At 48.7% G+C, this 22,446-nt stretch overlaps 1 protein-coding gene across 2 annotated transcripts in view; it reads right to left on the reverse strand.

The window, feature by feature from the left end:
- Nucleotides 1–3,095: 3,095 nt before the first annotated feature.
- Nucleotides 3,096–22,446, reverse strand: part of WDTC1 (WD and tetratricopeptide repeats 1) — a 70,979-nt gene continuing 51,628 nt past the window's right edge. Inside the window, exons 7-16 of one of the 2 annotated variants that reach the window (XM_049774724.1) lie at nucleotides 18,489–18,671; nucleotides 17,072–17,166; nucleotides 16,347–16,462; nucleotides 14,988–15,063; nucleotides 14,311–14,416; nucleotides 13,392–13,565; nucleotides 10,324–10,559; nucleotides 8,541–8,712; nucleotides 7,076–7,268; nucleotides 3,096–4,957 (exon numbers count right to left, since the gene is read on the reverse strand). In XM_049774724.1, the coding sequence (XP_049630681.1) occupies nucleotides 4,757–4,957; nucleotides 7,076–7,268; nucleotides 8,541–8,712; nucleotides 10,324–10,559; nucleotides 13,392–13,565; nucleotides 14,311–14,416; nucleotides 14,988–15,063; nucleotides 16,347–16,462; nucleotides 17,072–17,166; nucleotides 18,489–18,671 (1,552 nt within the window). In that variant the 3' untranslated portion in view covers nucleotides 3,096–4,756. Of the gene's footprint in view, nucleotides 4,958–7,075; nucleotides 7,269–8,540; nucleotides 8,713–10,323; nucleotides 10,560–13,391; nucleotides 13,566–14,310; nucleotides 14,420–14,987; nucleotides 15,064–16,346; nucleotides 16,463–17,071; nucleotides 17,167–18,488; nucleotides 18,672–22,446 lie in introns of both variants that reach the window. The other variant, XM_049774722.1, reaches the window with a different exon arrangement.

The following is a 22,446-nucleotide window of genomic DNA, read 5'->3' on the forward strand; positions in this document are numbered from 1 at the left end:
CTCCTTGGCTTCTATTTACTTATAGCATTAAACCTATAGCTTCCTACCTGGCACAAGGAACCCCTCAATTTAGGTTGCACACCCTTCAAGGGTCATCTGTCCTCTACCAAGTGACTCCAGTTCTAGGAAGGATTTGTGGCTCTGTGCTACTTCTTGGCCAGGAACATTCTCTATTTGACTGGAAACATCTTAAAGCAGCAGCTTTTTCGGATTTGAACTTGTGGAACACAGAGTAACAGCAGCCCCTGGAACTGCTTCCTAGTACTTCCTGTGCTTCTGAAGGAACCTTTGTCCTGTCTCCTGCACTCAACTGAACATACTGTACTGGCCTCAACATGACTTTTCAAAAAGTACAGAGGAATCACAAGATTTGAGCAGTACTGAAATTCACAGTAACGACCAGTTCCCAAACTCTTCATCTAGGCACCTAAAGGTGGCACAGCACAATCACAAGAGACACTGGATTTGTTTACATCGAAGATATGCAACACTCCAAACTTAACATCTGCTGCTACCAAAAGAACTATTAACTCAAAGTAGTTCACAGTTTCGTTGTTAGCACACTTGTTTGGCTATCACTTCTCCTGAAATGATGGGGTTTGCTGTTTTGCTTTTGGACCATACCCAGAGATCTTCAGAGGTTCATGTAGCACTGGGGATTGAGCCAGGAGCTCCTGCTTGCAAAGCAAGACCTTTGGCTCACTGAGCCATGTCCTCTCTCAGAGAAGCTGGGATTTTTGAGATTGCTGTGGTAAAAGTAAGTGAAAGTCAATGTGGAGCAGGAAATGTGGATGGCAGGGTCAGATTGGAGTAGAAAGTATCATGGGGGTGAAGCGACCATTCCTAGAAATTTTAGGTCCAGCAGAAGGTCATTCAGACTTGGTAATATCTGGGACCTACCAGGGAAATATGCAGCACTTCTAGGAGGTTATGTGGTACTTGGGATCAAATTCAGGGCCCCACAAAGACAAGACATCTGCTCTAACTTGAACTCACTCCCTGAAACAGTTTGGCAAGCTTTGCAGTGCTCTAAAGCAGAGATCTCATTGGTAATCATAAATAAAAATATTGCCTTTTCTAACTTGTGTGTGTGTGTGTCTGAATGTGGAATTTAGGCCATACACAATGGTGCTCAGGGAATATTCCTGGCTAATGCTCCTTGGGGGACTTTATGTGGTTCAGAGGATGGAACCAGGGTCAAGTTCATGTAAGGAAGCATCCTAGTTCTTGTAAAGTCTCTTGGGTCCCAATTACATGTGTTTGTGTTTTTGTTCTTGGGGTAGGAGGTCACATCTGGTGATGCTCAGAGGTTACTGCTGGTTCTGCATTTAGGAATTATTCTTTGCAGTGCTTGGGGGACCATATGGGATGTTAGGGATTAAATGTAGGTTGGCTGAGTGCAAGGTAAGTGCCCTACCCACTGTACTACCTCTCTAGCCTGTTATTAAAAAAAAAAAAAGGATGAGGCTGAAGAAGTAACATAGTAGTAGGGCATTTGCTTTGCATGTGGCCGACTGGGGAAGAACTGGGGTTTGATTGCTGGCATCCCATATAGTCCCAGGCCTGCCAGGAGCTATTTTTGAGTGCAGAGCCAGAAGTAACCTGAGTGTCACCATGTGACACTAGCTTAGTAGACATTCTTATTAAGTGATTTGGGCTTAGGTACTTCACAAATTGAATCACTAGGTATTTCTTTTGGCATAACGGCTCTATGAAAAATATGGCTCAAAGAGCTAGAGCACATGCTTTGCATACCGAAGTCCTAAGTTCAATCCCTGGGACAGCACGATCCCCTGAGCACCACTGGGATCAAGCCCCAAGCACTGAGCCAAGAGTACATCCTGAACAATGTTCAGTGTCATCCCAAAGAAATACAATTTATTAAGACACTAATGGTGGGCCAGAGCGATGGCGCAGGTTAGGACCGTTTGCCTTGCACATGGCTGACCTAGGACAGACTGCAGTTGGATCTCCTGGCATCCCATATGGTCCCCCAAGCCAGGAGCGATTTCTGAGTGCATAGCCAAGAGTAACCCCTGAGTGTCACCGGGTGTGGCCCAAAAACCAAACCCAAAACCAAAATAAAATAAAAAGACTCGGGGCTGGGAAGGTGGCGCTAGAGATAAGGTGTCTGCCTTGCAAGCGCTAGCGTAGGACGGACCGTGGTTCAATCCCCCGGCGTCCCATATGGTTCCCCCAAGCCAGGGGTGATTTCTGAGCGCATAGCCAGGCCTGAGCATTAAACGGGTGTGGCCCAAAAACCAATAAATAAATAAATAAATAACTAAATAAATAAAAAGACTCTAATGGTGGGATGAATGCTTCGGGCTGAGAAAAATGGCAACTTTCTGTTTGTTCTAAGTAATCCTCTAATGTTGGTGTACCTATCTGAGACCCTGGATTTGGGTGTAGCTACCTAAGACCCACCCATTTCTGGGAGGGGTCTTGGGAACCAGATATTAGATGTGACCTTACCTGCAAGACCCCACCCATTCCTGGGAGGGGTCTTGGAATAGGTAGATAAACCCTGGAGCCAGGGGATTAGGGGCTCTGTGGGTGGGTCTTAGGTAACTACACCTAAATCCAGGGTCTCAGATAGGTACACCAACACTCTAATCCTGGGCACATAAAAAAAATCCTGCAGGTTGGTTGTGAAATCAATTTAGTGGGTTACAACCAGCATTTTCTCTCCTTAATACAATAGAATGGTAAATAGAACACATGGCATGTAGCAGACATAAGCAAACTGTGCAAAACTTAGGTTCATTATATACGTTCAAACTAAACAAGGACCTCTGGGGTCACAATATAAAATGTTATTTCTTGTCTGATTCTAATTTGGAAAAAAAACACTCCAATCCCCTTCTTCAGTTGAGAAAAACAGTCTGGAGAGTGAAGGATGATTATTGCAGTCACCAGTGCAGGGTGGCTCTGCTCCCAGGCCCCTCTAAGGGAGTCCAGGCAGGCAGCAGCATTATTCTATCTGGGAGATGTCACTCAAAGTCAATGAGCAAGAGAGCCGGGGGATCCACTACTGCTACCCTCACTTTGGTCCCAAGACCCATTTGCACCCCACAAATGTCACCAGCCACACCTAGAACAAAATGTTTTAATCAATTGCATCACCCTCACTCTCCTGGGAGCAGAGCAACAAAAAGGCTCAGCTCCTGCCCCCAGAGGACAGTAAGGCTTATGTGTCTCTCCACACTGCAGGGCCCAGGCTGGGCAGGCAGGGGCAGGAGGCAGGGAGAGGGGAAATGGCAGGTGGCTCCAACACAGGAAAGTGAAGAGGCTCTACTGGCCCATGAGCCCCAGGTCCCAGCCCCACTCTCCCCTCCCTGGCTAGAGAAAGGTCATGGAGAAGAGACAGGGGAGCTAGACCCAACAGCAGGAGAAGCAGCAGCAGCTGTTTCCTTCCCCAATAAATATACTTCATTACCAAGCTGGAAGAGAGAGGGGCAGAGAGGATGGGGTGGAGAGGGACAGGGAGAAGCTGCCACCTGTGTTGCCTGGATTAAAGCAGAAATGAGATGGTGCCAGAACCCCCTACCACTCTCCTCACCCCCCGCAAGTCTTCTTAAAACTGTGAAAAAGCTTTTAACATGGTCCTCCTGTCTCCAGGGCTGCTCTGAAGCCTGACTGAGAGGAGGCACCTGGCAGAGACAGGGGTGGAGGGAAGAGGGGGGAGGTGAGGCGGGAGGAGGGGGGCCTGCTTATCCCCAGAGGCTGCAGCTGGAGAGCTGAAGCCAAATAAGCACTGAGGGGGAGAAGGAGGGAGAGGGGAGGACGGATGAACCCACGACCATGAGGCTCCTAGCTGAGAGCCAAGGGGACGGTGGGGGTTTGGTGAGTAGTGGGGTGACCCACTGCTGCATCCAGTGTAAAGCTCAGGCTGCTGAGGGGGAGGGGGCCCAGCTAGGGACTTCCCAGCAGAGTGCTTCTGGGGACCCCCTCTCCCCCAGAGCAGCAGGGGACAGAGAAAAGCCATCACTTCTTTGGTCTTTGTGGCGGCTCAGCATGTGGGGCTGGAGGGAGGGTGGAAGGCCTTAGCAGGAAGCCCCAACTCAGTGAGAACAGGCCCAGCTGGGCGCTCTGGCAGAAAGGTCACAGTGAGGCCGAGGAGCGCCCCAGAGAGGAGAGTGGCTGTAGTGCTGATGGACTGGCATGGAGGTGGGTGGGGTAGGGTGCGGGGCCTCACCCTCTTCCAGGGTCCCAGGCAGAGCCCCCCAGAGGTGGCCAGGGCAATGGGTGGCCTGCCCTACCTATTCTGGGGCTCCCCACCTTTCTCTGCTCCTATTGTCACAGTGGCTTCAGGGAAGGCAGGACCCAGTCCTTTTCCAGAACCTTCCCTGAATACCAAGGACAGTTAGCCTTGCCTGCTGGGGAGCCTGTGTGGCAGGAAGTCTAAGCCCTTACTGATGAGGGAGGGTTCATTCTTTTTCCTGCTGCTGGCTGAAGGGGCAGGTGGTCCTTGAAGACAGTTTCAGGCCTGGCTTTCTGGGTCATGGAAGTGGGAGGGGGAGAAATGAGGGGCTTCCCACCCCGCTCTCAGGACACAGGCCAGTGAAGGGGAAGACCACCCAGAATCGGAAAGCCAGCAAGTTGTTGCAACCTCCCACCCCCAATGCAAAAATAACAAAATGGGGGAAATGAAAAAAAAAAAAAAAAAAGGTGGGGGGCGGAAGACAAATCAAACAGAACCCCCTGACTTCCTGCCCTGGGCGAAGGGTCCAGTCAGTAGCAGGGCTAGGAGGGTCTAGCTGGGCCGGCACTGAACCTGGCCCTCAGAGCTGTCCTCGTCGTCAGAGGCCCCAGCGCCACCCGCGCTGCTCAGGCCTGCAATCTGGTAGCCCATGTTGAGCAGCATCACCTCCAGGGGGTCTGCGTTCATGCGCCGCTGGTTGGCCTGGGAAGCCCCCTCCATGTCCTCCACAACTCGGCCCGTGAGGTCTTCACTCTGCAGAGGGGAGATACATGCACTGCTGGGATGGATGTGGGGCACATGTGCATATGCAGGAGCTAGCAGTGCACACGATTATTGGGAGAGCGTGTGGAGACATGCCAGACTGCTGGAGGGATGGAGGCATAGGGAACACCTATGCTGGGGTACACATAGGGGACTCACTGTGGAATATGGTAGCAACACACCACATGGGGAGGAGCAGGTGGGCTTAGACTAGGGAAGACATAAATCAGGACATATTAGGGGCACATACTGGGCACTCAGGGAAAGACAGTAGACACAGCAGCTGTACCACCTTCCTCACTGTCACTCCTCTGAGGAGAGGGAGGACTCTCAGGAATTGGCCCAGCATCATAAACCACCTCTAGAATGAGACAACCACTAACCCTATGTCTGTCTGGCCCAGCTCACTGCCTGCTCTAGAAAAGCTCCACCGACACATCTTCATCTTGCTTTCTTTTTATGGGAGTAGGGGTTATACTCAAGAGTGCTGTGGGTATGACTCTGGCTCTGTTCTTTTTTTTTTTTTTTTGGTTTTTGGGCCACACCCAGTGGTGCTCAGGGGTTACTCCTGGCTGTCTGCTCAGAAATAGCTCCTGGCAGGCACGGGACAAATATGGGACACCGGGATTCGAACCAACCACCTTTGGTCCTGGATTGGCTGCTTGCAAGGCAAACGCCACTGTGCTATCTCTCCGGGCCCACTGGCTCTGTTCTTTTTTTTTTTTTTTTTTTTTTTTTTTTGGTTTTTGGGTCACACCTGGCAGTGCTCAGGGGTTACTCCTGGCTGTCTGCTCAGAAATAGCTCCTGGCAGGCACGGGGGACCATATGGGACACCGGGATTCGAACCAACCACCTTTGGTCCTGGATCGGCTGCTTGCAAGGCAACTGGCTCTGTTCTTAAATGTCATTCTTGGGAGGTGCTCAGGGGACTAAGAAGTGCTGGGTGTCTTGGGACCGGAGAGATAGCATGGAGGTAAGGCGTTTGCCTTTCATGCAGAAAGATAGGTTCAATTCCGGCACCCCATATGGTCCCCCGAGCTTGCCAGGAGCGATTTCTGAGCATGGAGCCAGGAGTAACCCTGAACACTGTCAGTTGGGTGTGACCCAAAAAACAAAAACAAAAAAAAAAAAAGAAAAAAGAAACTGGGTGTCCTGTATGCCAAGCATGTTACGTTCTCTCTCCAGTCCCCAGATATCTCTTCTTTAATTGTCAAAGCAAGGGACCAGAGAGATAGCACAGTGGTAGGGCATTTGCCTAGCACACAGCCAACCCAGGATGGACTTGGGTTCGATTCCTGCCATCCCATATAGTCCCCCGAGCCTGCCTGGAGTGATTTCTAAACACAGAGCCACGAGTGACCCCTGAACGCTGCCAGGTGTGGCTCCTCACTCCAAAATTTGTCAAAGCAATCTTTTGAGGTGATGCTATCCTGCCCAATCCAATGTACAGGTGATTAAGAATGTGGCGCTCTTAGAGATGGTTAAGTCTACCAGGCAATGAAGGAAGGGAGCAGGATTCAAACTCAGGCTCACTAGGCTCCAAAGCCTGCAAACTTGCCACGAGAATGGGGGAGGGCCTCTGCACAGCTGCTGAGACCACAACATGCTTTCATGAAGCAGTTCCTTATCTGGTCTGGTTCCTTCCCTGTCCTTTTGCACGTATATCTCTTGTAACTATTCTTGTGTGGGAGTCTTACTGTAACTCACTCAGGACATTCTCCCAAAATACCCACTCTGTCTGAGCTTTTAGAACTTGATTGCTCAGACCTTGACACACAGCCTTGGGCTCTAAGGAAGAGCTTATCCCCTTAGCTACTAACTTGTTTGTTTTTGGGTCACACTCGGCAGCGATTAGGGGTTACTCCTGACTCTGCGTTCAGAAATCACTCCTGGCAGGCTTGGTGGACCATGTGAGATGCCGGGAATCGAACCAAGGTCCATCCGAAGTTAGATGTGTGCAATGCAAACATCCTACTGCTGTGCTATTGCTCCAGCCCACCTTCTAACTTCTATCTCACTTAGTTCTCTTCTCAGTGGGAAGAGGCCTTGCTAAATTCATTCTGACCTTCCTACTTGTTGAATTGTGGCCACCTTGTCTACATTCTCACCTCTGGCCGGGGGTTCCAGAGCCGCACAACAGGATCGATGCCACTGGTGGCCAGGAAACAGTAGCTGGGATGTGGCTGCAGGCAGTTAACAATGGACTCATCCCCTTGGAGCACACGGACTAGGTTGGTGGTTTCCTTTTCCCAAATGAAGAAGGAGCCATCATCAGAGCCACTGACGATGTACTGAGCATTGCTGTCAGGGGGCAAAGGGCAGGGAGGTCAGGTGGAGTACTCCTGACAAGTCTCAAGTAGATTCTGCGTGGCTTAGGGCAAGAGGGAGCAGAGTAAGTGGTTCCACTCAGCCCCCAGACTCTAGGGCAGGAGCTTCAAACTCCTGGCCTGTGGGCCGCTTGCGGCCCTCCATACAACGTTTTATGGCCCTGCCCTAGAGGAATCTTTTTTTGTTTTGTTTTAGTTGTTTGAGTCACACACCCCCAATGTTCAAGGCTTACTACTGACTTTGCACTCAAGGATCACCCCGACTTTGCCTCCTGCAGGTAAATTGAGTTTGACACCCCTGCTCTAGGGTCTTTACTGACTCAGAACTCACATATTAGGGTAATTAATGTTCCTCATACTGGAGAGTCCTTGTCCCTGTTCCAGCTGTTCTCTTTGGTGGGTCAAGGATTTCCTGGGTTCCTCAAATAAGCATTTTGGAAGTTAGGAGTGGATCATCCATCTCCTTAGATCTTTAAGTCTCTGGATTTAGACCCCAATCCTACAGTGAATCTGTTCTTCATATACTTCAGGGGTCTCAAACTCAATTTACCTGGGGGCTGCAGGAGGCAAAGTTGGGGTGATCCTTGAATGCAAAGTCAGTAGTACGCCTTGAACATTGGGGGTGTGACCCAAACAACTAAAACAAAACAAAAATTCCTCTAGGGCAGGGCCACAAAATGTTGTACGGAGGGCCACAAACGGCCCTCGGGCCATGAGTTTGAGACCCCTGATATACTTTGTTGAGAATTTAGAGAGGATCATGATGGAGAGATTCTCCATCCATGTTCTTGGGTCTCATTTTCCACAGAAAGCAGATATCTACGAAAGAGGGTTGGGGTTCTGGTTTCTTAGACACAAATGATGTCCTTTAGTCCCTGAACCTTTAGTTAGTAGCACACAGTAGTCTTGAAGACTCCTGCCTCATATCCATAGCAGAGAAAGGCTCATGCACCCAGATAAAGAGACCAAGCTCTAGTATTTGGAGACAATGAAGCTGGAAGTGAGGGACAGAAGAAGAGTTCAGGCATTATGCTGGATGCCAGAGTCCATGACCTCACTGATCTCTGTATAGCCTCATGCTTAAGGGTGGATAAAGAAATGAAGGCCCACACAAAGAGACGATATTTGCCCCAGGGAAGAGGCAGAGCTAGGATCTGAGAGGGTTTACTAACAGTAACTTGTCCCCAAACTCCCAACCTCCTGTTGCCAACCAAGCTGTGCTCTCTTCCCCTTCAAGGTCTCGGACCTGCCAAAGAAATTGGCTTCCTTGATATCCGTGGTGGTGTTGCAGTGGCCACAGTAGCGGAACTGATAGTCATAGCTTCGCTCCCGCAGCACCATCTCATCCTCTGAGATGGAGTCCTTGCGGCTCGTGCTGCGCAGGCGGACTGGGCCTCCACCAGCTCCCTTCTTCTCCTCTGGGGGCAGAGAGCAAGGAAAGGTGAGAAGCCTATCTCTCTCCCCTCCCCGATTCTTGTTCAGAGCTCTGATCCTGTCTACAGCCCAACCAAGAGCATTGTAGGGCTACCTGCCTCTATCCTCCCCTGGTAAATTGGGAACCACTGGGAGGAAGCAATTGAGAACTGGGAAGGAAGTATGTTTGGATTCAGACTGTGAAGATGTACAGAGAGGCTTGATGCCAAGAAGGCTTTGTCTCAGCCACCTAAAAAAGATAATGTCTGGAGTCTGGCCCTGAAGAAGCCAGGTATAGGGTCTGCTCTGTGGAGGTGAAAGGCTGGTGAGGCACTAACAAACAAACCTTGAGTGGATTTTTTTTCCCTCCCAAATAGACCCATAGCTCTAAAAGGCAGTAAGGTAGCAGCCGTTTCTCTCTGGTAGTTATTGTGGATTCCAACTGAAGCACTGGAGTGGCTAAGTACCTTAGGTAATACCATACTCATTTTCTCAACTCCTTATTGTCTGAAATAAGGGCTATTACATATGTTGGTCCTTAAGCCAGGAACTCTTTACTCTCCACAGCTACACTTGGTATCTAGTTAACTCTTCCTTCTCCACCTTCAGATCTCAGCTTTGATATCTCCTTTTCAAGAACTGCCAATAAGTCCTTTCCCATATCCTATACCATGTCAGATCCCCCCAGGTACTTGTCACATTGTCACACTTCTTTCTCCTTTGTTTGCTTGGTTCCTTCAACCAGACTGTAAATCCCAAGAATAAGGAGATACTAATGGATTTTTTCAAAGCTGTATTCCCAGTATCCTGCACAGTACCTGGCACATGGTAAATGTGTGAAGTATACTCAAGCCAAAAAAAAAAAAAAAAAAAAGAAGAAGAAAACAGAAAAGAGTTGGAGAGATAGCATACCAGGTAAGGTACTTGCCTTACATGTGGCTGACCCATGTTCATTCCCCATATCCCACAAGAATCATCCTTGAGCACAGACTCAGGATAAGCCCGAAGCGCCACAGCTGGGCGTGGCCCCAAAAAGTAAAAATAATTAAAAAAAAAAAAAAAGAAAAAGAAAATCCAATGGCTCGTTTGGGCTGCAAGGGAGAGAAGGCACAACACTCAAAGGCTCTATGTGCAGGTAAGTCAGCATGTGAGGGAAGATTTGTTTCACTCAGTTACATGGACATCACATGTCAGACTAAGACTCCATGTCCTGTGCCTGAGGCATTTCTAATGCTTCATCTCAGGCCTCTATTATAGGTGGGTAAACCAGAACTGTCTGTCCAGCAGAGAACTGCTGGGCATTGCTGTCCCAGCAACTGTCTCCAAGCAGCAGACAAGGCCCTGAGTTTATACTTAGGTAAGAACACATAGTTAGAGCTGACAGCCTGAGTCCTGACACTACACTGGGTGCTTTCAATATGTTACTGTTAATTCAGAATAGTAGGCGCTGGCATTCCTTTCAGATGGGCAGAGTGACTGTCCAAGACACAAGGAGTCTGTCTCCAGTTCACATGGTTTCTGATAAGCATCCAAACCCAGACCACCCCAACCCTATAACTGTGTCCACTTCAGAAAGTTAGGAGGCACCTTAATAATCCCTCCTGGTACCTACTCACCACCATCATTTTTGGAGAAGAGGGCAGCGGTGATGTCACGGCCCAAGGCATCACAAGCGCTGCTGTGGGCCTGCTCTGGGAACTTCCCTTTGAAGTCATCCAGACACTCCAGAGCCTCAGCAACATACTTGAGCTCAAAAAGGCAGCGGGCCAGGCGGAAGTGTGCCTTCAGGTGGCATGGATTTAAGGAGATGGCCTTGAGGCAGTCTCTCAGAGCATCGTAGTGGTCACCATCCCTGGGAAGGCCAGTGAGTATGGTCAGGAGATGCGGCAGCAAACAAGGAGTCCCCACTCAGTTTTCCTGGCTTCCTGCAGTCACTCTAGCCTACCTCTGACTAGGGCTCAGGGATCCTGTGCTGAAGAAAATCCTGGCTCAGTCAAGCCCTCACTTCCCAGAAGACAGTATTAAGGAAGCCAGCCAAGAACCCTGAGGTCTTAGGTAGGTTGGGGGTGGGGGGACAGAACAGGAGAGAATTGGAGGGGGTGGGTGGTGGTGGCTGGGTGTGTGGCAAAAACCAGTGTTAGGCTGCCCTCTGCTGGATACAGCACAACTGCGTACCAGCTCACCCCAGGCGCCTGCAGCTCTGCAGCACAGTACTGGCATCTTGCCCACTTCAGCCCTCCTTCTCACTTCCTCCATGCACCTCCTAAAATCCCTCCCGGCTGGCCTTCAAAGTCACGATCCAGGCAGGGGCCCTCAAGGACAGCTATGAGGTCTGGGAAGCCAGAAGTCCCAGGCTGGGAGCTCAGGGTCTGACCAGCAGGCAGTAAGCCGAGCTGCCCCCCTCTGTCCTGGCCCACTGATGCACAGCAGCTGTGGCCTGTACCTCCTGGGGGCTGAAGGAGGGGGTCTGACAGTCTGGCAGAGTCAGCTCAGTGGAAGCTGATGGTGGAGCAGACATACACCAGGAGTTCCAAATCACCCCTACTCACTTCTCCAATCTCCTAAGATGAGGATGCAGGGAAGGAGGACAGCAATTTTTTGAGGAGCAGTAAGTGGGGGAGGAGTTAAAGGAGAATTCACTCCTTCCACCCCCAGAACCTTGTTCCCACTTCTCAAGAGGGCTGCATGGATCACAACACTGATTCTCCTCTTGGCAGCAGTGCTTTGTCTTGCTGGGCTAAGGTGGCCTAAGACCCAAACTGTGCCAAGAGGCATTTGCAGGGCTGATGGTCCTTTCATTAAGGCTCTGCCCACAGCCCTCCTGCATGAGCTGAGGCAGGCTTGACAGAGAAAGCATCCTCTTGACCCCTCCTGACAACCTGAGAGTGAGCAGCCAGCTCTCTAGCAGCTCGCCTCAGCCAGACACAGGCAGATCAGCCCATGTGGGGGCAGACAGGAAACAGCACTTCCATGGTGGCCTGCGTCAGAATGAGTGGCTGTGACGAAGGAGCAGGCGCTGCCTGGAAACCCAATTACTGCCTACAAGGTGCCCCTCAGAGCTCCTGAGAGACCTAGATCAAAGACCAGCCAGGAGCCCAGGGGGTAACAACTCCCACCGCATCCAGGAACAGATGGCAGCCTTGGGGAGACTGGCTTGGGACAGAATGTGACATTCTAGGGGTCACTGGCAGGCATGGGGGGGGATGGTGAATGAACAGGCTGGTTCCAGGGCTCACCCATCTAGACTCAATGCCAGCCCAATCTCCCAGCAAGGATGGCCCTCAGCACTATCTCATTCTTGCTCGAAACTCTTCAGTAGTTACCCGTCATCCACTGAATTGGGGCCAAAATGCCAGCATTCTGCATTCCCAGTCCTTTCCAGGCCAGCCCTAGGCTATCTTCTAGACTCATTTCCTGCCAGTCCTTTCCCGAACTCACTGCCTCAGCCAAATGGATTTGCTGTTCAGCAAACCAGCTCTTCACTCAGCCCCCTTCCCATCCACATGCTTTTGTTCCCCTCATATTTCATCTTTTGGGACAGTGAGGGAGGTACACCCTTCCTTTCATTTTCCCCCCTTCATCCTGCCCAAACTTAATGCTCAGAAGCATCTGCTTGATGCTTCCCTGATCACAGATTAAGCCATCACCCAACTTTTCCTGAAAGATTTACAGCATTTGCCCTGACCATTCAGCCTTGCTGCTTCTGCTTCCTGCCTCTCTGAGGATGTCTGTAGCCCCTGCCCCAGAGGTAGAATACTCTGGAGCACAGAAGTGACAAGGTTTTGTGTCTCTAGTATGCAGTACATAGGAGGAATTCAGAGAATGTGCTAAAAACACACAGGTACAGAAAGCAGCTCTCAGCAGAGCCTGGACAAGGACCCAGACACCATCATCTTCCCGGCCTGACTGCCATCTAAGCTTGCGACACAATCCTGATGCCTGACCTAAGGTCTGTGAGTGCAGTTTGTTCCCAACCCCCCCATATACCATTCTGCTATCTTCAGTAGGTTTCTTAAGTTTCCCTCTCCGGCCTGCTTCATTGCAGCCAGACGATGGCACACCAGCTGGCCTGTCTGTCTGGGCAGAGCCGACGGATGCCAGACGGAGCAGAAATGGCTGTGGGCCCAGCTCTATCCATCTACAGTCCTGGCCCAGGCTGGGGGATGGGGGTCTGTTTGCCTGCTGGTGCTGCAGGCAGAAGGGCTGGGGGCCCTGATGGTCGCCAAAGAGAAAGGATTCTTTGATATGGCCTTACCCCATTGTCACCCAGCCACTAGAGTACAGTACAACCCAGAGCTGGCTTAAGATCTGAGATCTTGTTCATGCTTGGTCCAAAGGGGACTGAACACACAGAAAGTAAAGTCTAAGGTCAAGGAGCTGCAGAAAACAACTGAATTCACCACATATCTAATTTCCATCTAGTTACTCCTTTAAAGACCAATCTGAGACCCCAATTCTAGCAGTTCTGGTGGCCACCATACTCTAACAAAGAACCATGCTGAAGTAAATATGTTCCAGAACTGAGAGTTTCCTGCCTCATCACTGACCTTGAGGTTGGAGGTTGGGATGAGAGACCTAGGTCTAAACAAGAAAATAGCACCATCCCCTTCCCTGCATGCTGCAGCAACTTGGCCCCAGGGGACCCTTTGCCTTTCATCCCTTGTAATGGCTCAGGCCCACTCACCACTTGCGTTTCATGTAGGCAGCTGCTCGGTTTCCATAGAGCATGGCGTTGTGAGGGGCCTTCTGCACAGCTTTACTGTAAAGCTGAATGGCCTGGGTCCACTGCTGGCAGGCAAAAGCCTCATTGGCCTGCTGTTTCACACGCTCCAGGTATGGGGGCAGTTCTATCTGGGGGCTAAGAAGAAGCACAGCAAAGCAGAGCAGGGTCAAGGCAGGTCCTGAGAAGGGAAGACCAATTTCTGAGGAAATTCATAACCCTGCTTGAAGACCGTGTTTTTTCTTGGCCTGTGGGATTTAGAGTTATCAGGAAGAGGGGTCAACTCTCACCCTTGCCTGAGGTTTCCATGATAGGAAAAGGATATAATTCCAGCTATCCTGAGTCAGTGGAAAAGCTGAGGAGCAGAAGTCAAATTGTCCTAGCTGGGGCTTATAGTAATACCTTATTCAAGTTCCTGGGCATGAGAATAGCTGATACCACCTGCCATACTCTGAGCAAAATTCCCAAATCCCTTCCATGATTACTCTGTGAAGAATTTCACTTATTGTAGGGTGGAAGGATTTGGACACTTCTGTATCCAAAACCAACTTAGGAAGCATGTGGCTGAGAATAGAGGTGAGGGCAAATTACAAGAGGGAGAACATGAAGGTCATGTGGGTGGAAGCCCATCAGGAGTATGCTTCATGCTTGAGCTTTGGGAGCCAACCCCAGGCTCTTGATCCAGCATCAGGAACAGGTCTGAGCAAGACTGGAGTCTATAGAGGGAGAGCTGCTTGGATCATAAGATACACTGCAGAAACCTCCCTGTCCCAGTATGCCTGACGCAAAGTGGGTGCCTGTGTGTGGATAAAGGCATGGTCCTCCTTCCAGTCCTTAGCATTTAACTAGGGCTGCGAGGTGGGGAAAGTCAAACTGGCCTCACCTGACATGCCCCCTAGTCTCCGGCAGTCGAAAACCATTGCTGTGGAGGTGTAGGCCATTCGAAACGCCATTGGATACACCATTGGTGGTCATCTTGCCATTCTGAACTTCTGGTAGGGAGTGGGGAGAAAGGAAAAACAACTGCTCAGGAGAGGCCGCCTGTCTCTTTGTAGCCTTTCAGCTCCCATCACAGTCTCAAGGACGTGGGGTGGGCCTATCCTCAGTCCAGAAAGCTAGCTGTGATGGGCCAGCAGGCTAGACTATACGGAAAAGCCTGTGTGCCCTCTGCTGGCTGAAAAGACACAGCTTCAAGTGGGCACTGCCTTTGGAAAATGATGGGAGTCGGAGTGGGGGGTGAGGAGGTGCCCATATCAATGTGGGGTGCAGCAAGAAGTTAGTGAGATTATTTCAGGACAATAAGCAAAGAATGACTATGTCAGGTCCTCGTGAGCAAAGCCATGGAAAGAGTTTGCTTTCTTCAGAGGGAAGCATGAGGGCTGTACTGCAAACCCTTTGTCAGATCTCTCTGTACTACAACTGTCCTTACTGTGCAGACAGTGGCACTGCAGAAAACTGACTTTTTCTATAGAATCAGAGCCATAGCATAAGGATGAAGGCTTCTCAGCAGAGCTAGCACAATCACACTCCCCAGCAGAGAAGCCAGAAAGAAGAACTTACCCCCTGAGGAATGGCATTTTCTAGGCAAGAGGAAGGTATACGGCCGCTGCTTGTAAGTCAGGTCAAACAAATAGACCTAGAGTGAAGGGTCAAGGAAAGAGATGGGGGCTATGTGAGAATGTGGCCAGGGCTCAGGGAATCCAGTTCAAAGAGCTGTTGAGCATGTTCTGCATATGAAAGCCTTGGGTTTGATCCCTGACTCTGTATGGTACCAAGCACTGTGCAGGGAGTAGATTTCCTCCACCCCTACTCCACCCTAACTGCATAAAAAAAAAAAAAAAAAAAAAAAAAAAAAAAGGTTGGATCATAAGCAAGTCTTGGTAGCTACCCACTGTACTATTGCTCTAACCTTTTTGCCAAGCATTTAATATAACTTACTTCATCCTATAAACCCTCAATGGCGAACCTATGGCATACGTGCCAGTTGTGGCACGTGAAGGCTTTGCAGCTGGTATGCAGGAAGGTCCGCAATTAAGATATTCGACACAGCGAGAGGTGAGTGTGCCGGTGTCTGCTTTGCAGCTCACATGACAACAGGGCTGGACTGGCCTTTGGGAGGACAGGGCATTGTGCAGCAGTTTGGGCATTCGGGCTCAAAAAGGTTAGCCATCACTGCTATAAACCATCCCACAAAGAGATACAATTATCACCACTCCCATTACACATGAAAAAATAGGCTCAGAATTTAAGTATTTTATTCAGGGCCATAAAGGCATCATGCAGCATAGCCACAGAACCAAGTGAGTCTGAACCATTCTGCTCAGACTGCCTCACTCACCTCGAATCCATATGCCATTCTTTGGCCAGGTGATGGCTCAGCTTTCTGGAGCTAGAGCCCCTTTCTGTTTTTATTTTTTTGTTTGTTTTTGGGCTATACCTGGTGGCACTCAGGGGTTATTCCTGGCTCTGCACTCAGAAATCGCTCCTGGCAGACTTGGGGGCCCATATGGGATGCCACGAATCAAACCAGGGTCTGTCTGTGTTGGCTGCTTGCAAGGCAAATGCCCTACTGCTGTGTTATCTCTCTGGCTCCAAGAGAGCCCTTTTCTGAACTCAGGGGCTTGCCTTCTCACCACCCTATTTCTTCTGAGCATCCTCAGACCTGGCCTTGTAATTTTTCGTTTTTATTTCATTTGCCTTGTTTCCCATCATCCTGTGATGGTCCTTATTTTGCATATATTCTCCTTGTACGTATGTATAGGAAGATCTCAGCTGTGTGCTTGTAGGATAAATGAGTTTATACAAAACTTACTACTTATCCTGAGAGTACATACAGGGACATTATCAAAGACCCTTTCCTGGCTGCAGACTAGGGAGTGGTGGTGGTGAGGAGAAGCCATCCTGGGCAGTCCTCCATACCTGCTCTCCACCCATGTTGACCAGCAGCTCTGTGCCGTTGGGGCTGAAGGTCACATAGGTGGCAACCAGCACCCTCAGACGGTTGTTGTAGTCAGGCATCTTCACTGGCAAGTGTCCTGCAGGGAAGAGTTGTTACCTTAATTTAAGGCTCCCAAATATGTCCCCCCAAGGAATAGAGAGTTGGAAGAAGTTAGAGACATAGATAATATCATTTTCATAAAAGCATCTAAAATTGAGCCTTTAGTATCAGTGGGCCAACTGCTTCAGATGCTTTATCTAATTTCATTATTATGACACCATTTTATAGTCTTTTTTTTTTTTTTTTTGGTTTTTGGGTCACACCCGGCGGTGCTCAGGGGTTACTCCTGGCTGTGTGCTCAGAAATAGCTCCTGACAGGCACGGGGGACCATATGGGACACCGGGATTCAAACCAATCACCTTTGGTCCTGGATCGGCTGCTTGTAAGGCAAACACCTCTGTGCTATCCGGGCCCCATTTTATAGTCTTAAACGGATTTAAGACTCATCATGGATAAGCAATCGTCCAAAGGTCAAATGATGGTTTGTCCAAAGGCAGTAAGGTCAAATGGCAGTAAGACTTAAAGGTCAGGTATGCCTGACTTGGAAATGCTTGCTCTTGACAACCAGTCCATGCTGTCTCCTACGACTGTCCAGAGAAGTCAGCATCCAGCCAAGAAAGGAGCCAGAGCTGGGCTGAGGCCTACCTGCTACATAATACTGGGCTGCACCATCCGGAAGGGGCTTCTGTCGGTCACAGAAGGTGTGTACACCTGCTGAAGGACTCTGCTTCATGCTCTTTCTAGTGGGAAGGCAAACCAGACAGGTTAGGATGCAAGACTTATCCCTTAACAAGTCACACTCCTTACTGGAAAACCCAACATTATGTCCCTAAGGCAGAGAGATACTTTACTTTCTTACCTCAGTAATTCCAAAGGTCTAAGACAGTTCTGAATGCATACATGATAGCATTACAGGGTTTTACACGTAGATTAGGTTTCCTGTCTTGGTCCTCATGATCACCCTTTGTTCTCCATCTTATAGCTAAAGAAGCTACAGCTTTTTTTTTTTTTTTTAACATATTCTAAGTAATCTGCCTGAGGAGGAGCAATCAGGTCCCCAAGCCCACTAAGAATAAAGCAGGTCAGACATTTCTGCACCAGTCCAGGTGTGGACTAAAAATCCAGGCTGGCAGAGCCACTTTAGTCTGGAACTTTGGTGGAGGTTATGAGCATGTTCTACGAGAGAGAGACAGAGAGAGAGAGGAGAGAGAAGAGAGAGATAGGAAAGAGAGAGGAGAGAGGAGAGAAAAAGGAGAGAGAGAGGAGAGAGAGAAAAGAGAAGAGAGAGGAGAGAGAGACAGACATGTGTTGCCTGGGTGGGTACATGGTACCTGAGCACATGTTGCCTGTATGAAATGTGGACTTGCCTATTTCATGCTGGGCTCTCTCGACCTTTGGAGAAGCCTGTGTATTCTCTCTTGAGCATGGTACTCATAACTCTCTCTCTTTCCTATCCTCTCCCTCCCTTTTCTCAGTACCTCCAAATAAAATCTATTTTATACTTTCTAAAAAAAGAGAGAGAGAATTATGTCTATACTAAGATACTAACTTCCTCCCCTCCCTAGCTGGGGAGTTTCTTTCTCTTTTACTTTGCAATAAACTTTTATTTTTTCTAAAAAAAAAAAAAAAAAGAATAAAATTACATGTACTAAAGATTCTAACTGTACAAATATTTATATTTATAAAAAGCACAGGCAGAAAATATCACATTGATTTTTTTTCTCAGATGACAGAACATATAATTTATTATGCTTCTGTATTTTGGGGGCAAGAGAGATAGCACAGTAGATGCTTGTACAGGTTTGATCCCCAGTATATTATAGTCCCTCGAGGCTACCAAAAATATTCTGTAAATGTAGAGCCAGGAGAAATTCCCGAGTACCAGCAGGTGTGGCACAAAAAACAAATTAAAGTTGAGCTACTTTTTGTATTTTCTAAAGTAAGTTATACATTGAAGTTTTTAAAATCCATTAAAAAAAAAAAAAGGCGACACAAAACTACCTTAAAGAAGGGATGGCAATGAGGGGAAAGGAGCTGACTGTGGAGCCAGAACTCATCATACCTGTGGTTGTGGATCATACGAATGTCGTACAGCCTCACGAAGGGCCCACTGGCCCCCACTGCTAGGCAGTTGTTGTCTTGGGGGTTGACAGTGAGACACTTGGCTTCCACCAACTGGCCACAGTACTCCGTCAGGTCAATCAGCACCTCTGAGTGTTTGCTGTTCTCCCGAAGGTCATACTGGCTGTGAGAGAGGGTGCAGTTAGGAGACTTGGAGGCCAAGTCTTAACATGGCTGGCAGAGGAGAAACCAAGGTCTCGTTACGCCAAGGGGGAGGCACTTTGGGTTATTTCTTTTTGTCTGTTTGTTTTTTTTGTTTTGGGGCCACACCCAGCAATGTTACTCCTGGCTCAGTATTCAGAAATCACTCTTGGCAGGCTCAGAGAACAATGAGATGCCAGAGATTGAACCTGGGTTAGCTATGAGCAAAGCAAATGCCCTACCTGCTGTGCTATCACTCCAGCCCTGGGAGGCACTTTGGAACCGTGTGTAAATAAGAAGAACATCAAAAAAAAAAAAAAAAAAAAAAAAAAGAACATCAAAGTATCTCATATCTCATGTTATTTTTTTTTTAAAGTCACTATTTTTTGTTTGTTTTTGGGCCACACCCAGAGGTGCTCAGGGGTTACTCCTGGTTCTGTGTTCAGAAATCACTCCTGGCAGGCTCAGGGGACCATATGGAATACTGAGGATTGAACCCAAGCTGTGCTATTACTCTTGCCCCCACTACTATACATTTTTCTTTTCTTTTCTTTTTTTTTTTTTTTGGTTTTTGGGCCACACCCGGCATTGCTCAGGGGTTACTGCTGGCTGTCTGCTCAGAAATAGCTCCTGGCAGGCACGGGGGACCATATGGGACACCGGGATTTGAACCAACCACCTTAGGTCCTGGATTGGCTGCTTGCAAGGCAAACACCGCTGTGCTATCTCTTCGGGCCCACTACTATACATTTTTAAGGTAGATAGTACTAGAACCACTTTAAAAAACATAAATCAGGAGCCGGAGAGAGCATGGAAGTAGGGCGTTTGCCTTATATGCAGAAAGACGGTTCGAGGGGCCGGGAAGGTGGCGCTACAGGTTAGGTGTCTGCCTTGCAAGCGGATGGACCGCGGTTCGATCCCCCGGTGTCCCATATGGTCCCCCCAAGCCAGGGGTGATTTCTGAGCGCATAGCCAGGAGTAACCCCTGAGCATCAAACGGGTGTGGCCCAAAAACCAAAAAAAAAAAAAAAAAAAAAAAGAAAGACGGTTCGAATCCCAGCATCCCATATGGTCCCCGAGCCTGCCAGGAGTGATTTCTGAGTGTAGAGCCAGGAGTAACCCCTGAGCACTGCTGGGTGTGACCCAAAAACAAAAACAAAAAACAAAAAAAAACAACCCCCCCCAAAACAAAAAAAAACAACCAACAACCTTTTTTTGGTTTGTTTTTGGGCCACACCCTGTGACACTCAGGGGTTACTCCTGGCTATGCATTCAGAAATCACTCCTGGCGAGAGACGCACTCGGGATCAAACCTACGTCCATCCTGGGTCAGCTGCGTGCAAGGCAAATGCCCTACCACTGTGCTATTATTGCTCAGGCCCAAAACCATTTTTTTTTAAAAAGCAAACAGTCAGTGGACAAAGAATAGATTCTAAGTAGATTCTTTTACAGGTGTTTGGGTCACACCTGGAGGCTCTCAGGTGAGAGACAGCATAGAGGTAGGACGTTTGTTTTGCATGCAGCCAATCCAGGAAGGATGGTGGTTAGAATCCTGGCATCCCATACGGTCCCCAATGCCAGGAGTAATTTCTGAGCACAGAGCCAGAAGTAATCTGAGCACCCCCATATGTGATCCAAAAGCCAATTAAAAATAAATAGCTCCTGGCAGGCATGGCTGACCATATGGGATGCCAGGGATCGAACCCAGGTCTACTTGCATGCAAGGCAAACGCCCTACTGCTGTGCTATCACTCCAGCCACTCTGAGTAGATTTAAAAAAAAAAGAACTTTATTGATTACATGATTGATTTTGGGGCCACACCTGGCGGCACTCAGGGGTTACTCCTGGCTCTGTACTCAGAAATTGCCTCTGGCAGTCTGGGGAATGACAATATGGGATGCTGGAAATTGAACTGGGTCCCTCCCCGGTCAGCGGCATGCAAGACAAATGCCCTGCTGCTGTGCTATCTCTCTGCCTTGGCCCCTCTAAGTAGTTTTTGTTTGTTTGTTTGTTTTGCTTTTAGGGTCGTACCCCGAGGTGCTCAGGGGTTAGTTACTCCTGGTTATGTGCTCAGAAATCATTCCTTGCAGGCTCTGGAAATCATATGCTGGGTTTTAAACCTGGGTCTGTCCTGGGTCAGCTGCGTGCAAGGCAAATGCCCTACAGCTGTGGTATTGCTCTGACCCCCGTTTTTATTTTTAAACTTTTTTTTATTGTTTTTTGGCTCACACCCTACAGGGTGCTCAGGGGTTACTCCTGGCTCTGCACCCAGAAATCATTCCTGCCACTCAGAGGACCCTATGGGATGCTAGGAATTGAATTTGGGTCTGCCCCAGGTCGACTGCGTGCAAGGCAAATGCTTTACCACTGTGCTATCTCTACAACCCCTATTTTTTTTTTTTTTTTGTTTTTGGTTTTTGGGTCACACCTGGCAGCGCTCGGGTTACTCCTGGCTCTACGCTCAGAAATCGCTCCTGGCAAGCTTGGGGGACCATATGGGATGCTGGGATTCAAAACGCAGTCCTTCGGCATGCAAGGCAATCACCTTTACCTCCATGCTATCTCTCCGGCCCCTACAGCCCTTATTTTTAATTTATTTTTAGGCTTTAAGAAACACTTAAAAGGGGCCAGAGCAGTGGCGCAAGCCATAAGGCATCTGCCTTGCACACGCTAGCCTAGGAGTAACTCCTGAGCATCACTGGGTGTGGCCCAAAAAACCAAAAAGAAAAAAAAAGAAACACTTAAAAATTGATTCTATCAAATGTTTAATATATAGCAATCTGTATGGGTACAATGATTATTGTCAAAGAGAATAGAGCCAAAATTCTTATGATTAAACCCTTTGTCTTTTTATTTATAAAACAGGGAAGACAATGGTAGTATCTTTCTCAGAGCGGCGGTGATAATTAAGCTAGGAGATTTAATTCTTATCATGGTGATTATTAATTAACTTTCTAATTAAAACAATACTTTTTTTTTTTAATAATAGCCACACAGGTGGTGCTGGTGGAAGAGTGAGGGAGGATGGGAGATAGTTTGGCCATGTAGTGCTGGGATTTCAACTCAGGCTCATGCCCATGCAGGCATGTGTTCTTGAGTTATCTCCATGGCCTTCAGCTCCTTAATTCTATTCCTCATTGACTTTCCCGCCCAAGAAACATAAAAAGCAAGGAAGTAACAGAGAAGACAATCTAGAGATAAATTAAGAACTATCGGGGCCGGGCGGTGGCGCTAGAGGTAAGGTGCCTGCCTTGCCTGCGCTAGCCTTGGATGGACCGCGGTTCGATCCCCCGGTGTCCCATATGGTCCCCCAAGCCAGGAGCGACTTCTGAGCGCATAGCCAGGAGTAACCCCTGAGCGTCACGGGTGTGGCCCAAAAACAAAACAAACAAACAAAAAAGAACTACCTAGAGATGCCAGGAGCTGAGAGATGTTCAAGAGTCCCATACAGGAGGACTGGAGTAATAGTACAACGGATAGGGTGTTTGCCTCGCACACGGCTGCTCCAGGTTCGATCCCCAGCATCCTATATGGTCCCCCGAGCCTGCCAGGAGTCCCATCCAGACAGTAAAGATTGTGCTGAATTATTTGTCTGGCTGTGTCATGCCATCCTTGAAGTTTCAGAACTGTGTGCTGCTGATATACAGGCAATCAGGGGTGAAGAGGACTTCCCCATGTGCTTCCCCACTTCTTGCCTAGACACCTGAAGTTATCTCTTCACTATTTACCTTATCTTCCTAAACCAACCTCATCAGAT

Source organism: Suncus etruscus, chromosome 6 (assembly GCF_024139225.1).
Source record: "Suncus etruscus isolate mSunEtr1 chromosome 6, mSunEtr1.pri.cur, whole genome shotgun sequence".
In the NCBI taxonomy this organism is placed as follows: Eukaryota; Metazoa; Chordata; class Mammalia; order Eulipotyphla; family Soricidae; genus Suncus; species Suncus etruscus.